This window comes from Leptodactylus fuscus, chromosome 2 (genome assembly GCF_031893055.1).
Source record: "Leptodactylus fuscus isolate aLepFus1 chromosome 2, aLepFus1.hap2, whole genome shotgun sequence".
NCBI lineage: Eukaryota > Metazoa > Chordata > Amphibia > Anura > Leptodactylidae > Leptodactylus > Leptodactylus fuscus.
The window spans coordinates 223,915,324-223,932,430 of NC_134266.1; the positions used below are offsets into that span (position 1 = coordinate 223,915,324).

At 41.4% G+C, this 17,107-nt stretch overlaps 1 protein-coding gene across 5 annotated transcripts in view; it reads right to left on the reverse strand.

Annotated features, from left to right (window-relative positions):
* KIF5A (kinesin family member 5A) overlaps positions 1–17,107 on the reverse strand; it is a 123,836-nt gene that overhangs the window by 18,095 nt on the left and 88,634 nt on the right. For 2 of the 5 annotated variants that reach the window (XM_075265617.1, XM_075265621.1), the window contains exons 10-23: positions 16,869–17,017; positions 15,995–16,143; positions 14,962–15,137; positions 14,607–14,675; positions 13,134–13,340; positions 12,829–12,975; positions 12,523–12,711; positions 12,277–12,394; positions 10,346–10,410; positions 8,679–8,788; positions 5,884–5,985; positions 4,805–4,865; positions 4,645–4,716; positions 3,536–3,640 (exon numbers count right to left, since the gene is read on the reverse strand). In XM_075265617.1, coding sequence (XP_075121718.1) covers positions 3,536–3,640; positions 4,645–4,716; positions 4,805–4,865; positions 5,884–5,985; positions 8,679–8,788; positions 10,346–10,410; positions 12,277–12,394; positions 12,523–12,711; positions 12,829–12,975; positions 13,134–13,340; positions 14,607–14,675; positions 14,962–15,137; positions 15,995–16,143; positions 16,869–17,017 — 1,719 coding nt within the window. The remainder of the gene's footprint in view (positions 1–3,535; positions 3,641–4,644; positions 4,717–4,804; positions 4,866–5,883; positions 5,986–8,678; positions 8,789–10,345; positions 10,411–12,276; positions 12,395–12,522; positions 12,712–12,828; positions 12,976–13,133; positions 13,341–14,606; positions 14,676–14,961; positions 15,138–15,994; positions 16,144–16,868; positions 17,018–17,107) is intronic. The other 3 variants (XM_075265620.1, XM_075265619.1, XM_075265618.1) reach the window with 3 other exon arrangements.

Consider the following 17,107-nt stretch of genomic DNA (forward strand, 5'->3'; position numbering starts at 1 on the left):
TAGTGCGGACATGCGCAGTCGGCTCTGCCCAGGCCCGATGCCTGGCAGAGTGAATTCAGAGCCGGAAGACGCTGCACGGAGAAGACTTCTTGGAGGATCCAGCCCGACCCTCACTCGTGGACTTGGTAAGTATAATTTGATCGAATGTTGCCTACCCCTGAAACGAGCATTTTCCCCCCATAGACTATAATAGGGTTCGATATTCGATTCGAGTAGTCGAACATTGAGGGGCTACTCGAAACGAATATCGAATCTCGAACATTTTACTGTTCACTCATCTCTATTCTTTACCCATTACAGTATAGGATAGTATGTTGTTGGGAGGCAGAGACTCCTAGTATCATAGATAACTATACTGCTAGAAGTCCTGCTCCTGGCATGAAGGTTAGGCTGGTAAATCTGGTGAAAACACATGGACCGAGTTGGCCTTCTCAAAAGAAATGACCAGTATGTGTAGTATACCGTAAGACTGAAAATCGGTCACAAGAAATCTAATCTGGGTAAAAGGATGGTCTTCTCAAGGAGGTGGCCATTTGTAAGATTTTCATTGTATTTGATACAAAAAAAACCCAACAAGAATATACACTATTTATAAAAGAAAACATCATAACTTCCTGAACTGAAGAAAACATATGGAAACTGAAAGACATAACAGTTCCAATTTATAACATATGTCTGTTCCAGCAAATAAAACAAGCAGCACTTTTACACTCGCTCCTGTCCATTACTTTCAGAAATGTACTGTCATATAGATCAGAATACCATTCCAACACACACCGCAGAGATATCCTCCTCTGAAAGTACTGCATGTACGGTAAAACACAGTGCCTAATGGACTACCATGGTGGTACACAAAGCACAGGCACTCAATGTGCCACAAGGGGTCATGCACAAGGCTAAAGCCTATAGATATTCACAAATGGCTACCAACACTTCCAAGTGTTACAAGGAGAGATACTAGGGCAGATTTACTAATAGAACTGCACCAAAAAAACACGTATTGCAACACATTTATATTTTGTTAATAGATGTAGAAATATTGTTGTGTCTCATCCAACAAACAGGCGGGTGGCTTAAGATGTCACATCATGTACCAAAAGTTTGGCACTTTTCATAAATGAATGGTATAGGTGAATACAATGTATATGGAGAGGGAGAGAAGGAGGAGGCTGTTCAGTTATTTATTGCCTTATTCTGTGTAGTGATAGACTCAAATCTTAACACAGCATTGTTAAAAGAGCTGCTGGCTCACTGTGTAGTAGTTCAGATGCTGCAACTATTTGTGTGTCTTTTCCAGCAGTCTCCTCCTTTCCCTCCCCTTTCCATAGATTTTTAATAGCTCAGTCTGATAAATGGAGGAAACAGTTTCTCTAATAAGATATATTCCAATGTTTCTTATATTCACCGGTACTATATATTTATGAAAAATTGTTTTATTATTACAGGTACACTTTAAGTCTTCAGTCTTAGACACCGTTTGGATGCCTAGTTATAAATGAATATACAACACTATGAGAATATCCTAACTATAATAAATGGAGCAATAAGGCTTAATAAATCTCATTGCAGAACACTACACATATGAGAAAGACTTAAACACATGACAGTACAGATCTACATAAAATATCAGCGTTTAATAAAAGTAAAACTAGAGTAAGATTCCCTGATGTGAAAAAAACTTCCAATAAATATGATTCATGGCAGTCTATTTGTGTGAGTGGGAGAATAAATCTTCTTCTGAATTACTCAGTCACCTATCACTTCACCTTATCAGTTCATAAAGAGTGAAAAGAAATATGTATATATGCTTTGTACTAACACTTTATATAAAGGGGCCAATGAGAAGTTAGGGGAGCGGGCACAGAGCAGTGCCAATATAATTCAGTATCCCAGATTAGATGCTAGTGAGTGACAGGGATCCCTTATGTAGATGCATACAGTGCACCACTGTCTCAACGCTCATAAGCTCCTGCCTAACAGTAGTAGTTTAAGTCATTTTATAAAAAAAAATTGTATTAAAGGAAATTCACACAACCATGTTCCGTCTGTGAACCACGGTCTGTGTGCCAGCCACAATTCCCAGACTGACCATGAACGTGTGAATAGAACTCAATAATGTTGCAGAATCTCCTGAATGTCTGGAGCACTAAAGTAGCAATCTTACAGCTATGGCCGTTCGGGATCTCACTATATCATAGCTCACTACGAAGGAGTGAATTCCATTCACAAGGCTGTGGTCAGTCCAAGAAATACAACTTGCAACCCTTAGACCGGGTTCACACGGGGTTTTTTGGTCCGGAACCTGAAGCGGAGGCCGCCTCAGGTTCTGGACCAAAAAATGGGTAGCTGTGACTAAATGCTGGTGCACTGCACCGGTATCCAGTCGCGCACTCCGCTCCGGATTAGACCCAATGAATGGATCTAGTCCGGAGGAAGAAGTGTCTTCAGGCCAAATCCCAAGGCGAAGCATCTCGCTTCTTTTTCCATGAGCCGGTAAAAACACCTGACCGTTTCCCATTGATTTCAATGGAGCCGTCTTTTTGGTCAGGATTTTGAGGCAGATACGGCCTCAAAATCCTGACCAAAAAACCCTGTGTGAACTTACCCTTAGTTTCGTATTTGCTATGTGACACAGAGGAACTAAAATTAACTAAAATTAAAAAGAAACTAAAATTAAAGTCAACACTCATGTTCGGGGATCCTCAATCCTATACACAGGTAGGTCTTAACACTTGATTATGTTTATTTAATGACTCCTTTGTCCACCTTGAAACTCAGGGCTGGTCAACAACGGGATTGGTAATAAAAGTCTGTGTCCTACCTTAGGGACCTCCAGATTATTAAAAGGTGAGTCCAAAGCCCCCAATTTTTCCTTGATGAATAACCACACATGCCACACCACTCTATTCAATGTCTATAGGTCTGATAGACAACAGTCATAGGCCGTACTTTATAATTATCATAAAATTAGAGAATTGTATTGCATTATTATACATACATAAACAATGTGATAAATTTCACTTTGTACCTACTGTATAACTCATTGCCTCTACAATGTGATTTCTTATGGGTTTAGTTTATTGGTTGATCATCTGTTGTCATGACTGTGTGTCTGAGTTATTCTTATTAATTCTGGAATATGATTTATAGTATACCGATCAACAGGGCAAATGCCCCTTAATAGATAGCCATGGGCAAGACTTTGTTCCATTTAGTGGCTGCATGGAGATTTCTTTGTGTGACAGAAAAGACCATTATCTGGAAATCCAGTCATGCACTGAGAAGCGATCCTCTACCTCAGCACAAATACCAGCAGGCCAAGCATTAGCATCAATGCCAGTCCTTCATGCTGCACAATGAAGCAGATGCAGTAAGCACAAATCCTTCATGTCATTTCCCAGTACGGTGTGCACACACAATGATATGAGACATTGAGTTTGTGAATAACAAATATGCTTTTCTTCATTGTATTACAGTTTTATTTAGTGTTCAGTGTAGCTGAGTTACTTGCATACACAATGACACTTCCACCTACCTGTTTGTGAACCTTTGTAAGTTGCTCCAGGTTGTTCTCAAGAAAGGAAATCTTCTGTTTCTGGGAGTGAATCCCCCCACTATCCTCGGGTTCCATCTCAGCACTCTACATAGACACAATGGTGTATTAATAGAAGATAGAATACACGAGGATGGCATATGGGCTACAGTGGAATACAGATGTCCTTATTTAACTACTTTATTATATACCATACTGTGCAAAAGTTGCAAAGTAAGAATGTTTTTAAAAATTAATAGTTATTTTTGTTAATTAATAAAACTATGTTAATGAACAAAAGAGAAGCCTAAACCACATCAATATTCGGTGTGGCCACCGTTTGGAGGAAGGGTCCTGAAACTGATTAAATGGCCCCCAAAGAGCCTCGATCTCAACATGATCCAGTCTGTCTGGGATGATATGAAGAGAGAGAAGGATTTGGGCAAGCTTACATCCGTAGAGGATCTGTGGTTAGTTCTCCAGAACAACCTCCATGCCAAGTTCCTTCAAAAACTGTCTACTGAGAAGAATGGATTGTGTTTGTGAGGCAAAATATGGTCATGAAAGTGCCATCATTTTATGGTTGGTGGAGGGCCAACTTCAGGAACCCTAACATCTCCTAAAAATGAACAGGATGCATTCTGCTCTGAAACTCCTACATTGCTTTACCATACACCATGGCACTCCTAGCCACACATCTGCACAGGTAGTTGAGGCCAGCCCCATTCATCCAATAGACTGCAACTGGGCCACTACACTGAATCATCGCTGTAGTCCCTTCATTCTTAGGACCTAGCATTATGATATCACATTACTAGATGGTTATACTCCTTTAAGTAGCTCCAGCAGAGATGAGCGGTGGGAATGTGATCTCTAGAACAGCAGATGGTACCTACAAATTTCTTCTGCCATGCATCTTACTGCATTCTGCTCTGGCAGACTGGAAAATGAAGCACCCATCTATATTCCCTAATATGACCCTAAAGGGATAACCAATTTAAACTAAGACTGAAAACTTTAAAATTAGAAATGTCCAATGTGAATATCTCATATCCTTTTATTCTATAAAGCCAACTTACCTACAGTAACATAGTAATAAGATATCTACTTACTTTCTTGACTCGAGATGTGACGTCTTGAACAAAAAGCTTCCGAAGATTGTGGAGGGTCTGGAGTTCACGGGCCTTATAAAAGTGTTACAGATACGAGCTCAGTAAGGACCCCAATAATATTTGCCAAGAAAATAATAAGTCAAAGTATAGGACAACTTACAACGGTCTCCTCGAGCCCTTTAAGATCCTGTTTGGACTGTTCGTGCTTCTCGTACAGAAATCTGAGAAAAATAAATAATACAGGTAAATAATCTGCACAACATTTTTCATGGTTAATATTTCAGTAACACAGATATCAACATTTGAAGTTTTCTGGCACTGCCACACCACTACTTCCAGTGAAGTCTGTATTATAGGTCGTTATATCCTTGGGCTGCAAATACAAGTGCAATGCTTTAAGCAGTCTAAGTTGCAATTTTTTTTTACCATTTCTTTTGTTTAGGTGCCAAGTGTCATCTGATTTGCTTCCATTTTTAACAGGCCTTGAAAGAAACAATTGAATTTCATTGGTCTTTTACCGAATCCACTGATCCATTATTAATGGATGTAACTTGGAGATCAGCCTATTTATTCATCCAGTAAAAACAGACCCATTGATTCCTATTGTGACCCTGTGTCCATCAAAAAAAGCAGGCATAAGAATACACTCATCCACTCTCATAGTTTTAAAAACGGACCTATGACTGCCATTAAAAAAAGAGTCCGTCACCTGGTTGTTTTTCACTGTTGTGTGAATAAGGTCTAAGTATTTGCTTTACATTTTCTATTTCTTTTGAAAGCACTTGTTGCCGTTGCGGCTTTGCAAATCGCAGCATGTCAATTATATCTACGGAAACGCCAGCGGCTTTCCTGTAGATATGTTAAGAGAAAGTCCGCAGAGGAAAACTCTGTGAACTTTCTCTTAAAAGCGCTGCGGAAAGAACTGCAATGCGTTCACGCAGCGGTTCTTTCCGCAGCGCTTTAGCGCTGCGATTACGGCCCATGGGGCCTTAGCCTTAGGCTGGATTCACACAAGCTCAATATGATCATTTTATACAGACTGTATTACAGCTGCAAATTCTGTCCCAGCCACGAGTCCTGAATTAGCAGCATCGAAGGGGTCAATGATGCTATAAATTCAGGTCACTAGTCTCACAGTCAGGTCAGGATTAGTAGTTGCAATATGGTCCGTATAATACAAAGATACGATGGCGGTGTTATTCCAGGCTTATAGCAGTCGTGTATTCCATGGACACTCACGTCAGCTCCTGCAGCTTGTGGCTCTTCTCATGTTCCTCGCTCTTCAGCTTCTCATAATCAGCTCTCAACTTCTCAAGCTCCAGCTGAAGCTTCTGGTTCAGACTAAAGAAAAGATAAATACTGGTCAGATATGATGGCACGTTCCACCAAAGCTAAAATGGATTTTCTTCATTTTTCTCTTGGAAAAAATTCAAGTAACCTCCAAGTAATCTGGTAAAACAATAACATAAACTAGCATATTAAAAAGAAGCTGGATATATATGGCAAAAATATGTCCATATTACAGATGCAAATTCGCTCAGGTCCATGGGATTAATGGCCTGAACTAACAGCGTCATATATCTCTACGATACTATGAGTTTGGGTCATTAGACCTATGGTCGGGATGGGACTGCGGCTGTAATATGTTCCATATAATGTGGACCTAAGTCTGTGTAAATGCGGCTTATATTAAATATAAATTAACTGCTCCCTCATTCGGATCCTGTTGGCAGCACTTTACTTCAGACAGCACAGTAGCCTGCAATGAGTCGGCATGGGGTCTCCTAGGTAAAGCGTAGTCCAGGCAAAAGGAGTCTCAAAGGGCCCAACAGTCATATCCAAAATGCCACAAATGTGTATCATTGGAAACCCTTTAAGGCTATGGCTCCATGTAGTGGGCCAAGGCAAAAAAGGAAAAAGCATGGTGGCAATGCATCACGGTTTTTCCCGCAGCGGCTTTCACAAAAAGTCCGCAGAGGACACCTGCTTCCATTATACCTATAGGGAAACCACCAATGTTTCAGTAGGTATAATTGACATGCTGCGATTTCCAAAACCATGATAAATTTGGAAATCACAGCATTACTGCTGCATGTATTTTTCTGCAATCTGTGGACGGGATTCACTTTGCAGGAGGGCCGCAGCCTTAAACGGGTGTTCTGGTCAGAAGCTACCGTATATACTCGAGTATAAGCCGACTTTTTCATCACAGTTTTTATGCTGAAAAAGCCCCCCTCAGCTTACACTCGAGTCAGGGTCCAACTCAGGGTCCGACTGGCCCATCGGGGAACCGGTGAATTCCTCAGTGGGCCCTGAACCCCAACTATTAATCCTCATTTTGTTAATACAAATACATTGGTCAGGGGCCCCAATCGGTTCCTTAACCAATGGATATGCATTGGCAAAATGAGGCACAGAGTACAGGACCTGCATAAATTAAAAGAAAGGGGAGGTCCTTTAGTGCTACAGTAATGATATAGGACACTCCCCCTTCTCTAGCAAGAGAGATGAAAGCCCGGGAGGCCCCCGCTGCTGCCCTACATCGAGGAGAGGAAGCTAGAATAAAGTGAAAGTAAAACACACAGGTACCTGCTGGGGTTACTATTCCCAGTAATGTCAGGGATTTGAGGTTATTAATTTAGTTTCAGTAACGACATGTGCCTCACATTAATAGCAGTTAAAGAGATCCTATCATTTAAACACTTTTTTTTGTAGTTGACACGTCGGAATAGCCTTAAGAAAGGCTATTTGTCTCTTACCTTTATAAGTCGTCTCCGGCCCGCTGTTCGGTGAAAAATCAGTTTTTTGTCGGTATGCAAATGAGTTCTCTCGCAGCACACAGGGGGTTAATGTGAGGGACATGATGGGGTTAACTGTTATTACTATGAGGCACATGGAGTTACTAAGCTGCAATGCACATGACCATGATGTCTCAGTTAATGTAATTTTATTGGTATATATTTTAATTTTTGAAATTTTCCAATAGCTGCTGCATTTCCCCCTCCTAGGCTTATACTCGAGTCAATAAGTTTTCCCAGTTTTTTTTTTTGTGGTAAAATTAGGGGCCTCGGCTTATATTCGGGTCGGCTTATACTTCAGTATATACGGTAAACCCTTTTCGAGGGTGTCCAACTGCTGATCACAAGAATGGGGGTGTTCTATAATCTACGTTGAACAAAGGCACTGGCCATAAACTCAATGTTCATTTATTTAAAAAGGACAACCAACCATCTCCAATCACACCCTTCATTCAAACTGGGTTGCAAAACAATCCCAATCCAAGCACTGAGACCCCCAACGATCAGCACGTTACCTCTTATACACAGTATAGGGGGTAACCTGTGATCAGAATATTCCATACGTAAATACATGTATTTATTATTGAATGTATAGTTATAATATCTATATCCAGGCATTAAGGAAACTCACATGGCTGCTCCATCTTTACAAAATGAATAAAACGGAGCAGCTTGAATGAGCCTCCTGGTTATTATAGGATCTATGAGGACCTGCACGACCTCTTTTTCTAATAGAACACATGGGCAGAAGACGATATTACACAACCTCTCCAAACTCTTGCTAGGACACATACTGAATTAGTATAATATTGTATCAGCTACATATGCATGTATCATAAAATATACATTACTAATATCATCTGGTTTCCGTATATCAAGGAACCTGTCTCCAGGTTTGTAGTCACTAAACCACCAGGGCTCACACTAATGTGAAATGCATGTGCCCGGAGCCATCTTCAGCAAGATAGAAGTTGGTAAACATGAAAAACAAACAGGAACATATTGACAAGGACTCTACACCCCAGGTGCATAAGAACAAACTGGTGGTTTAGTGGCCCAGACCTGGTGGCAGGTTCCCTTTAAAGAAAGAAGAAAAGTACTAGACTAATGTGCTCTGACATCTAGAGGATGGTATTGTGTGAGCTATGGACTGTAGAGTGTCTGAAGTGTCGGAGAGTAAATCACAAATGTGTCTTTCTTATTAATCTATGACCAGCTTGTCGTGCATTTTCTTACTCTTTCAGTTCATCAATGATCTTCTGTTTCTCATTAATCTCATCCCGGAGACGGGCCAGCTGCTTGTGATGGGCCTCGCGGTGGCTTTCCATCTGCATCTCCAGGACCTTCTAATACAAAGGGAAATAGCTGAATGTGACATGATACTGCAGAGGAGCAGCCAAACACTATACATCACAAAGTCCATAATGGAGAGGGCTTTCTATATGCGTCATTTAGGATACATGGAAATACAAAGAAAGCACTTCAATCGGATACGTGATCAATGGCTGATTGGACAAACCTCAGGGATTCCAATTTACTCCGAAAGCAAACAACCTGCAGCGCCATGTTTCACTACCCCTGTAGCTGTGACACATGGAGATCATACACTCCCATGGAAAGCTCAACATGGGCTCTACTCTCTCTAATAAAAGCACCATCACACATAACGCCATTAGAAATATTCAGTATTTGTAGGTTTAATAATTTATACTGATCAATGTTGTAATATATCTTTATGCAGTGCTCTCTTTCTCTGATTTATTTTACAATATCTGGTTCAAGCAGCAACCTCTAGGGGAAGCTAACTACATATAGATTTACATAACCAGTATAGAACTATAGGGAACATGTATAAATCTATATGTAGTGAACACCATCTAGTGGCAGATGAAGGTTATGACAACGTCAGGGTAATCAGGGAAATCTGTCAATGCAGGGAATCCTTCCTCCAGCCAGTGGTCCTGTCTCTATGGTGGGTATGCTACACATTTTATGGTATGCACTGGGTAATCTTCTGGCATATAGAGTAGATGCACTTAGAGGCTCTTGTTATATCAACACCCAAGAGTGTTTTGGAAGATTTTCTTTTTTTTATTGCACAGAATAGTGCAACAGACTGCAGAAAAACAAATACCGTGTGGCATACTGACTGATAGATGACTGATGCCATGCAGTCCTTCTGATGGAAAACTTGGACAGGCACTGCTACCATGGCGTGCAAAGAGTGTTAGGCTAAAGCCCCACGTAGCATCCCGCAGCAAAAACGTGCTGTGGGAAAAACCGCAGCAGCAATGCTTTTCACAGAAAGCGCTTTTCACTGAAAGTCCACAGAGGTTTCCACTTCTGACTTTCTGCTTCAATTAAACCTATAGGGAAACAACAGCGTTTCCGTAGGTGTAACTGACATGCTGCAATCTCCAAAACCGCAACATTTTTGGAAATCACAGCATGTCCACTGTACCAACACAGTCCAGTCATATTAATGTGACCACCGCCTACTTTTGACGTCAATGTTAAATAACCAATCGCAGAAGTCACGTGTCATCAGCCATCTGGGTGCACTCATCATTGTGGAAGGCACGATGGAACAACACAAGTATGCATCTATCCTTGCGGACCATGTTCACCCCCTACACGTGAATTGTTTTTCCTCAGGATAGTGGCATCTACCAGCAGGACTATGCGACATGTCATAAAGCTCGCAGTGAACGTGCGTTGTTCGAGGAGTTTACCGTACTCCCCTGGCCAGCAAATTCCCTGGACTTGAACCCAATTGAGAATCTGTGGGACCACCTCGATCGGGTTGTTCGCGCCATGGATGCCATGAACCATTTGGGCCATAACACAATTGTAGACCTTCAAACAATTAAACAATTGACAGCCATGTATTGCAAATGCCTGACCTTCACCTCACTGGCTTCCATGGCATCTTGTTCTTTTTCCTTCACTGCTACTTCTGTGACATTTTCTGCCAAATGAAAGAAACAGAGCAGATTATACATCGGGTTCAGTCACATCCATAATCCCCGGCCGTGGCATTTTATCACAAGCAGCGATGAGAAAACACAAAAGCTGATAAATTCACCCATTACCTGTCAGGCATACAAGACAGGGAGATATTTTTTGGGCTGAACCAATACAAATGTACATGCAGACTGCAGAAACAAATGAGAATAATGACATACTGATATACAGGTGCAGGTAAGGAGGAGAATATGGGAGCGATGGGGGTCATTTCTCTTCTACTAGAGGGAATGATCAGCTACAGTGCTGCTATATAATCTGCAGTCCTAACTCCAAATCTACCTCGCCATAAACATATTGGGGGTTATTTATCATCTATGGGGTTTTTTGCCAAATTTTTTGCAATTGCGCATTTTTCTAGATTCGTTTTACTGTGGTGTCTATTTATCACCACCTTGTTAAATGTTGCGCACGTGTGTTAAAGTACACTTTGGGGAGAATTTAGCACTCCAGAATTCTGTGGCACAAAATGTCGCAAACTCACTTCAGTGTGTCATTTTAGGACGTTATTTATGCATCTAATCATGAAACATTGTGTGACATTTGATACATTTGGCAGTTGGTAACGTTAACATTCCGGGAGCCATACTATTCTTCTGCCATACGATGTGCTCAACTGCAGTAACTAAACCCACCACTACACATTGTGCGGCGACTTAACAGCGCAGCTTCTAACATGTTAGCATTACTAGAAGAAAGAAGCCGATCAGCAGAAGTCCCAGCTGTCAGACTCCCAAAGATGTAATACTGATGTAATATGAAATAGAACGGTGGATAAACCCTTTTATACTCCCCACCTCACAGTTTAATACCCTCCACAGGATATTGAGCCCTATCAGATTCTCAACAGAGAATAGTGGCCCCCATCACTGCCCCTGCATAATGTAATGCCCTTCATCACTACCTCCATACAGTATAATGGCCCCGTCACAGCCCCCATACTGTATAACAGCCTCTATCACTGCCACCATATAGTATATTGACCCTATCTGTGTCCCCAATCAGTATCCTCCATCACTGACTCATCAGTGTTACCCATCAGTGACCACTCATACAGTGAGCCCATCACATGACTGACTGGTAGAGGGGATAACCCAGTGTTTTACTTTGGAGGTGTCCAGTGTTCCCACTGAACACTGTCACAACCATATTCGGCCTGACTGCAATGTGTAGCGGAGGAAATTACCTTCTGTTCTCGCCTGGATGCATAACCCCTTTAAAGGGATTCTATCATAAAACACAGTTTAAACTAAAAGCATATAGGAATAGCCTTTATCAAGGCACTGGATGAATGACCACGCTGTGCTCAGAGCACAGGGAGAACGTGCCCAGTGCTTTCTGAGCACAGTTAGCATAAAGAAGAAAAGAAGAGAAATTCAAAATAAAGGTAAGAGATGAATTGTCTTTATAAAGGTTATTTCTATGTGCTTTTAGTTCAAAATGTGTTTTTTAGTGATAGAATCCCTTTAAGCTACATTCACACGACCGTGGTACAAAATAGATGTGAAATAAGGAAAGGACCCCTCAGCAGTCAGACCCTGACCTGTCAGGTATTTATACGCTATCCTAAATATAGAGGATACATACTTGTCGTGGCATAACCCTTTAAGGTCTAACATTTGTATATTTACATGGTAAGGTAAGGGTGTTTTGCAGACATCCGGGCCCTAGCCTGCACCATTGGGTTTGTTTATTACCTAGCTGCCGCTTTATATTACCATAGAAGACACAAATCGATAGTTATGTGAATATAACAAATTGCTTGCATGCTTCGATGTACATTGGCGTGCAGAAGAATGTCGCCAGGTACCTTGAGCCTGCATCTTAGCTAGCTCTTCACTCAGGGTATCATAGGACTCTTCCAGCTGGCGTTTCTTCAGCTCTACGCTGTGCATGTATTCAGTCAGAGACCTGATCTTGGCTTCATGCTGCAAAAAAAAATGGAGAACATTATAAATGACAAATTGTCCATTAAACAATACTGACCTGTGCTACAGAAATGTACTAATAAAATAAGAACATATCAAGAAGAAAGTGGCCAGGTATGGAGGCTCACCTGTGATATCAGCAGCTGGCAGGAGGACAGTTCTCGCCCTGTCACTTCCATCTTACGGTGACATTCAACCTGAAGGTTCTCCAGTTGGCGGCATCGCTTCACCACCGACTTGACCTCAGATTTGATCTTACTGATATAGAGACGTGCCACGGTAAACTCTTCCTCTATGGCCCCACTTATCTCTACAGGCTGCAAAGAAGACTTGTTGTAAAGACTACATTCTCAGAATATGGAAGAAAGGACATCAGTTGCTGGAAATAAGGTAAAGGGACGAACTGGCCATAGATGTAATACCAAATTACTCACCAACTTAAATTCTCCATTGCCCACAATGACACTGAATTCACTGAGATCTTTCATGAGGCCATTGAGAACTTCTGCAATTCGCTTACGTTGATGGGTGCTAAATTCCTGCAGACGATGAAGATCACTTTCCAGAGAGAGCAGAGTGGCCTTAGAAGAAAAATATTCAGTTACCAAAATCTACTGCTAAATCAGCAAGAAGTTATGTAGCTATTATATATTAGTTTACACTCCCAAAGGCGAGGTTATGGTAAAGCTGTAGTAATTAATGTGTGCCACCTAGTGGCCAGATCACACAGGATACTTACAACTTTCTGGGACAGTTCATCAGCAAGTATCTTGTTTTGCAAAGTTTTGTCCTCCACTTCCTGGGATTTTTGGTCATAGTTTACAGCTAATTCTTCGAGGGCCTGTAGAACTTCTTTTACCTCTTCCTTAGCACAGTCATTCTCAGACTGTAAGCGGCTTAGTTCCATTTGCACCTTGTCATTGTCTCCCCGGGTAGAAATTAAAAGCTGTGAATGGAAAAGTCAAGGTAATTTTCCATGGCCTAAAGACTCTAAATTATTACTGAAACAATAGTAAAGCTGGCCGGATTATTATAAGACACCATGAGTAGGTAGGGGGGTATTAATTCTCCGGAACGTCCACATTTTCTGGTCAAACAAAATAAACACCTCTGACAAAAGATTGAGAATGCAGAAGTCCAAGATGTCCGATCCTCCAGACATCTATCACTGCAGAGGAGTCAGGGCACTTGTCTACAAATAAGACTACCTTCAGATCTGCACTAAAGTCTCCACTGTAGTGTCCACCAAAAATTGTTGGACTTTTTCCTCTGCCGGTTCCATTTTAAAAACGACAGACCCCCATCAACCCAGCGCTAAAATGTCAGCTGGCCAATCTGAAATATTCTACTGTTCATCTAATGTGTATGGCCACCTTTACTATAGTCAGGGCTGAGTCTGTGTGTCCGTCACTCGCACTTAACAATGAAGGTTTGATTTTAATGAAGGCAGAACAGAGATCATGAAAATAGTGAGAAACTCACAAAGAATATTGCAAAATGAAATACCGTTTCATTACACAAAGTATAACCTCTGCTGAAACTAGAACACCCCTTTAATACATAGAGGATATGACAATACTACTATATTTAACTAATGGCCGACGCTCCATTCCTACCATATAAGCTCTGAATCATCTACTCCCACTGCAAGCACAGCATAGTTATATATAAGATCCGTATAATCCATATCTTACTGAAGGCAGATTTACACAAATAGAGTTAATGGGACCTGTATAAATCCAATCTCAGCTTCCTCCAGGAGGTCACACACATAAGTATTCTAAGTATGTCTGACAAAGAACATACAGTCTTAATATGGAGACTATTGGGATATGGTAGTATTGAGATAAACTCTGAAATAAATAAAAATCTTTTACTCTTTTACTAAGACTACTCACATCAAGAAAAAAAAATTCTATCAGTCCTCAAATTAATCCTGAACATTCTGCACACAAGTTCATATGTTGTCCACTGTCTACTGAGATCACAGATACAAGAAACCTCTTGGAAGTTACTGATTCTCCTTGTGCAGATCCAGCTGGTGTGGTGCGTCTTACAAGCAATGCTCCCTGGGAAATGTATGCAAAGTAATTCTCCTGAAGGAAGAAAGTCATCTCTACGGCCTCACTTCTAGACAATGTCTGACCCATGAAGACTAGAGAGACTGTACATATAACGTTCAGCACTGAATTTCTCTATTTATTAATATTACCTCTTCTTGGTCCAGCATCTGCTGCTTGAGTTTTTCCACTAACTGACTCTGCTGGTTGATCTCATCATCCTAGAAATATACAGAACAAAGAACACTTATTAGCACATAGGGCAGTTTATACAGAATATTGGGGAATTCATTCTACTATCTACACTAGAAAACTGGAGTACAAATGGCGCATCTGCAATGCCTGGACTTGATATGTGCCAAATAGAGGCGCCAGAGCTGTGCGGGGATCAAAGCGGGCTGAGGGATGAACGCTTAGACCCATGGCAGCGCATGCATCCTCACAAAATGTACCAGAATTAATGAGAGGCCATAACGTAGCTAACAGGAAGGTGAGATTTTCTCATACCTTGTCATCCAGCTGCTTATACATCTTCCGGATCTCCTCCTCATACTTCCTCCGCTCTTCTTCTGAGATCCTGATCACAATGGAGGAGTTGTTATCATTAACTGGTGTCTCATCACAGGTTTCCTGGATAATCTGCTCCCCGTCACTCAACTGCTCCGTCTCAGGCACGTTCTCTCCTAGAGGAAAAGCCAAGTCTACTGTTTTAGGGAACTATTGGATATACCTACTGTACAACAGACTACATGGGACAAATTTATTATTGATTCACGCCAGACATCTGGCATATAAAAGTCACAAACCTTGAGGTTGAGACTTTTAATGCCACTTGCAACAAAAATCGTCATAATTGGTATTTTTGCACCTCTCACACCACTTCATACAAGCGAAAGTGACGGGGAAGTTGTACATATAAGATCATTTTTTGCCAGTTTACTACTACAAACTGTCTTAGATTCCAACATGAGTGCAGGATTTGGCAGAGGAGCTTCTGCTTTTATGAAGAGATATGCTGAGATCCCATTAACACCCTTCAAGACCATAGGTTCTTAACCTATGGTACGTTCACTCGAGGGAACAAAGGTACATCTCTTGGGGGTTACTTGTACTGCTCTCATGTTGTGTTCTTAGGGGCCGTTCACACGGAGTAACGTGCCGCGCATTCAGGCACGTATACACGTGTCAGAGTGCAGCGCTTCAAAACAGATCCCATTCATTTCAATGTGCGCCGGCATACGCGCAATACACATTGAAACCAATGGGTTACAAAGCCTTCCATTGATTTCAATGTGTATCGCGCTTATGCTGGCACACATTGAAATGAATGGGATCTGTTTTGAAGCGCCGCGCCCTGACACGTGTATACATGCCTGAATGCGCGACGCGTTACTCCGTGTGAACGGCCCCTTATAGTGTATGATTATGGCGTTAAGATTACATTAGTATTTTTTATTTCGTTAGGGTGAACTACCAAACCATTACCTTACCATTTCAATGCATTAGGTTTTAATAGTTTGTACTTGGCAGGACCCCTTACCATTCCTCCAGCGGGCTAGTTCAGCCTCCAGCTTTTGAATGGTTTCCTTCATTGTCTTGTTCTTCTCCTTCTCCTTCTCGTACTTCTTCTTCCACTGCTCTGCTGTCAGCTCTAGGTTGACTGATGCAGTATTCTTGATGGTCTTGGCTCTACAAGTATGATAACATTTACAATGCTCATTGTATATTCTACATCAATTTATTTGTAGATGACCTTATAAAGGGGAAAGGTCATGGCTAAGGAAAATTTACACTTATCATTTTTCTCTGAGCAATCACGCCATGAACATAAGTAGGCTGTCAGTAATAAATCCAGAAACTGGATGCTATGGTAAAGGGCCATCTACCTAGAATCCGCTTTGTGAGTCAGAATGAGACCATTGTGTAAATGCAGCTCTAGCAGACACAGCCATTAAGGCACTATACAACCGATTTGCTGAGGAAACATATAGCAGGCCACAGCTTCTCCCTCCTATAATGGATGATCCTTATGGGTTAGGCCTCCTTCACACGACTGTACTTTTCATCCGCAATAACAAATCCTCAGTTGTGGATCAAAGTACGGGCATATGCATTTCTATGGGTCCAGAAATATAATCACATTCCTTTGTGGCCATATACAAGCACCACAAGTTATTACGCATGTCCTATTTGTGCCCGCACTTGCAAGTGTAGGGGATCATAGAAGTCTATTTTTGTGGATCTGTGATTGTGGATGATATGCGGACATTCTTTTTGCAGATCAGTGTTTGTGACACTGCGGTTTTGTGAAGGAGGCCTTAGAGAAGCTAGGCCTATATAAATTGGCTTATCGCCTAGCCAGTTTCTATTTAGAAAGAGTAGAGACAACCCCTCTGAGGGGATACCGTACTTACCTTTGGCCAAACATAAGAGTTGACTTGGTTTCTGCATCATTGTAGCTTGATGGAGAGCAGCAAATAAACATAGTTGTCCTACAATTTCCACCCAAAGAGTCTTGTAGGATTCGAGTCATCTTGCTGTCTCTGTAGGGAACGTAACCTTTCTAAAACATGGAGAAGTAAAGAATTAATATTTGTCTTGGGTTATAAGGCTAAGGGTAACTACGCACTGAAGAACAGTGTCAGCTGTCACC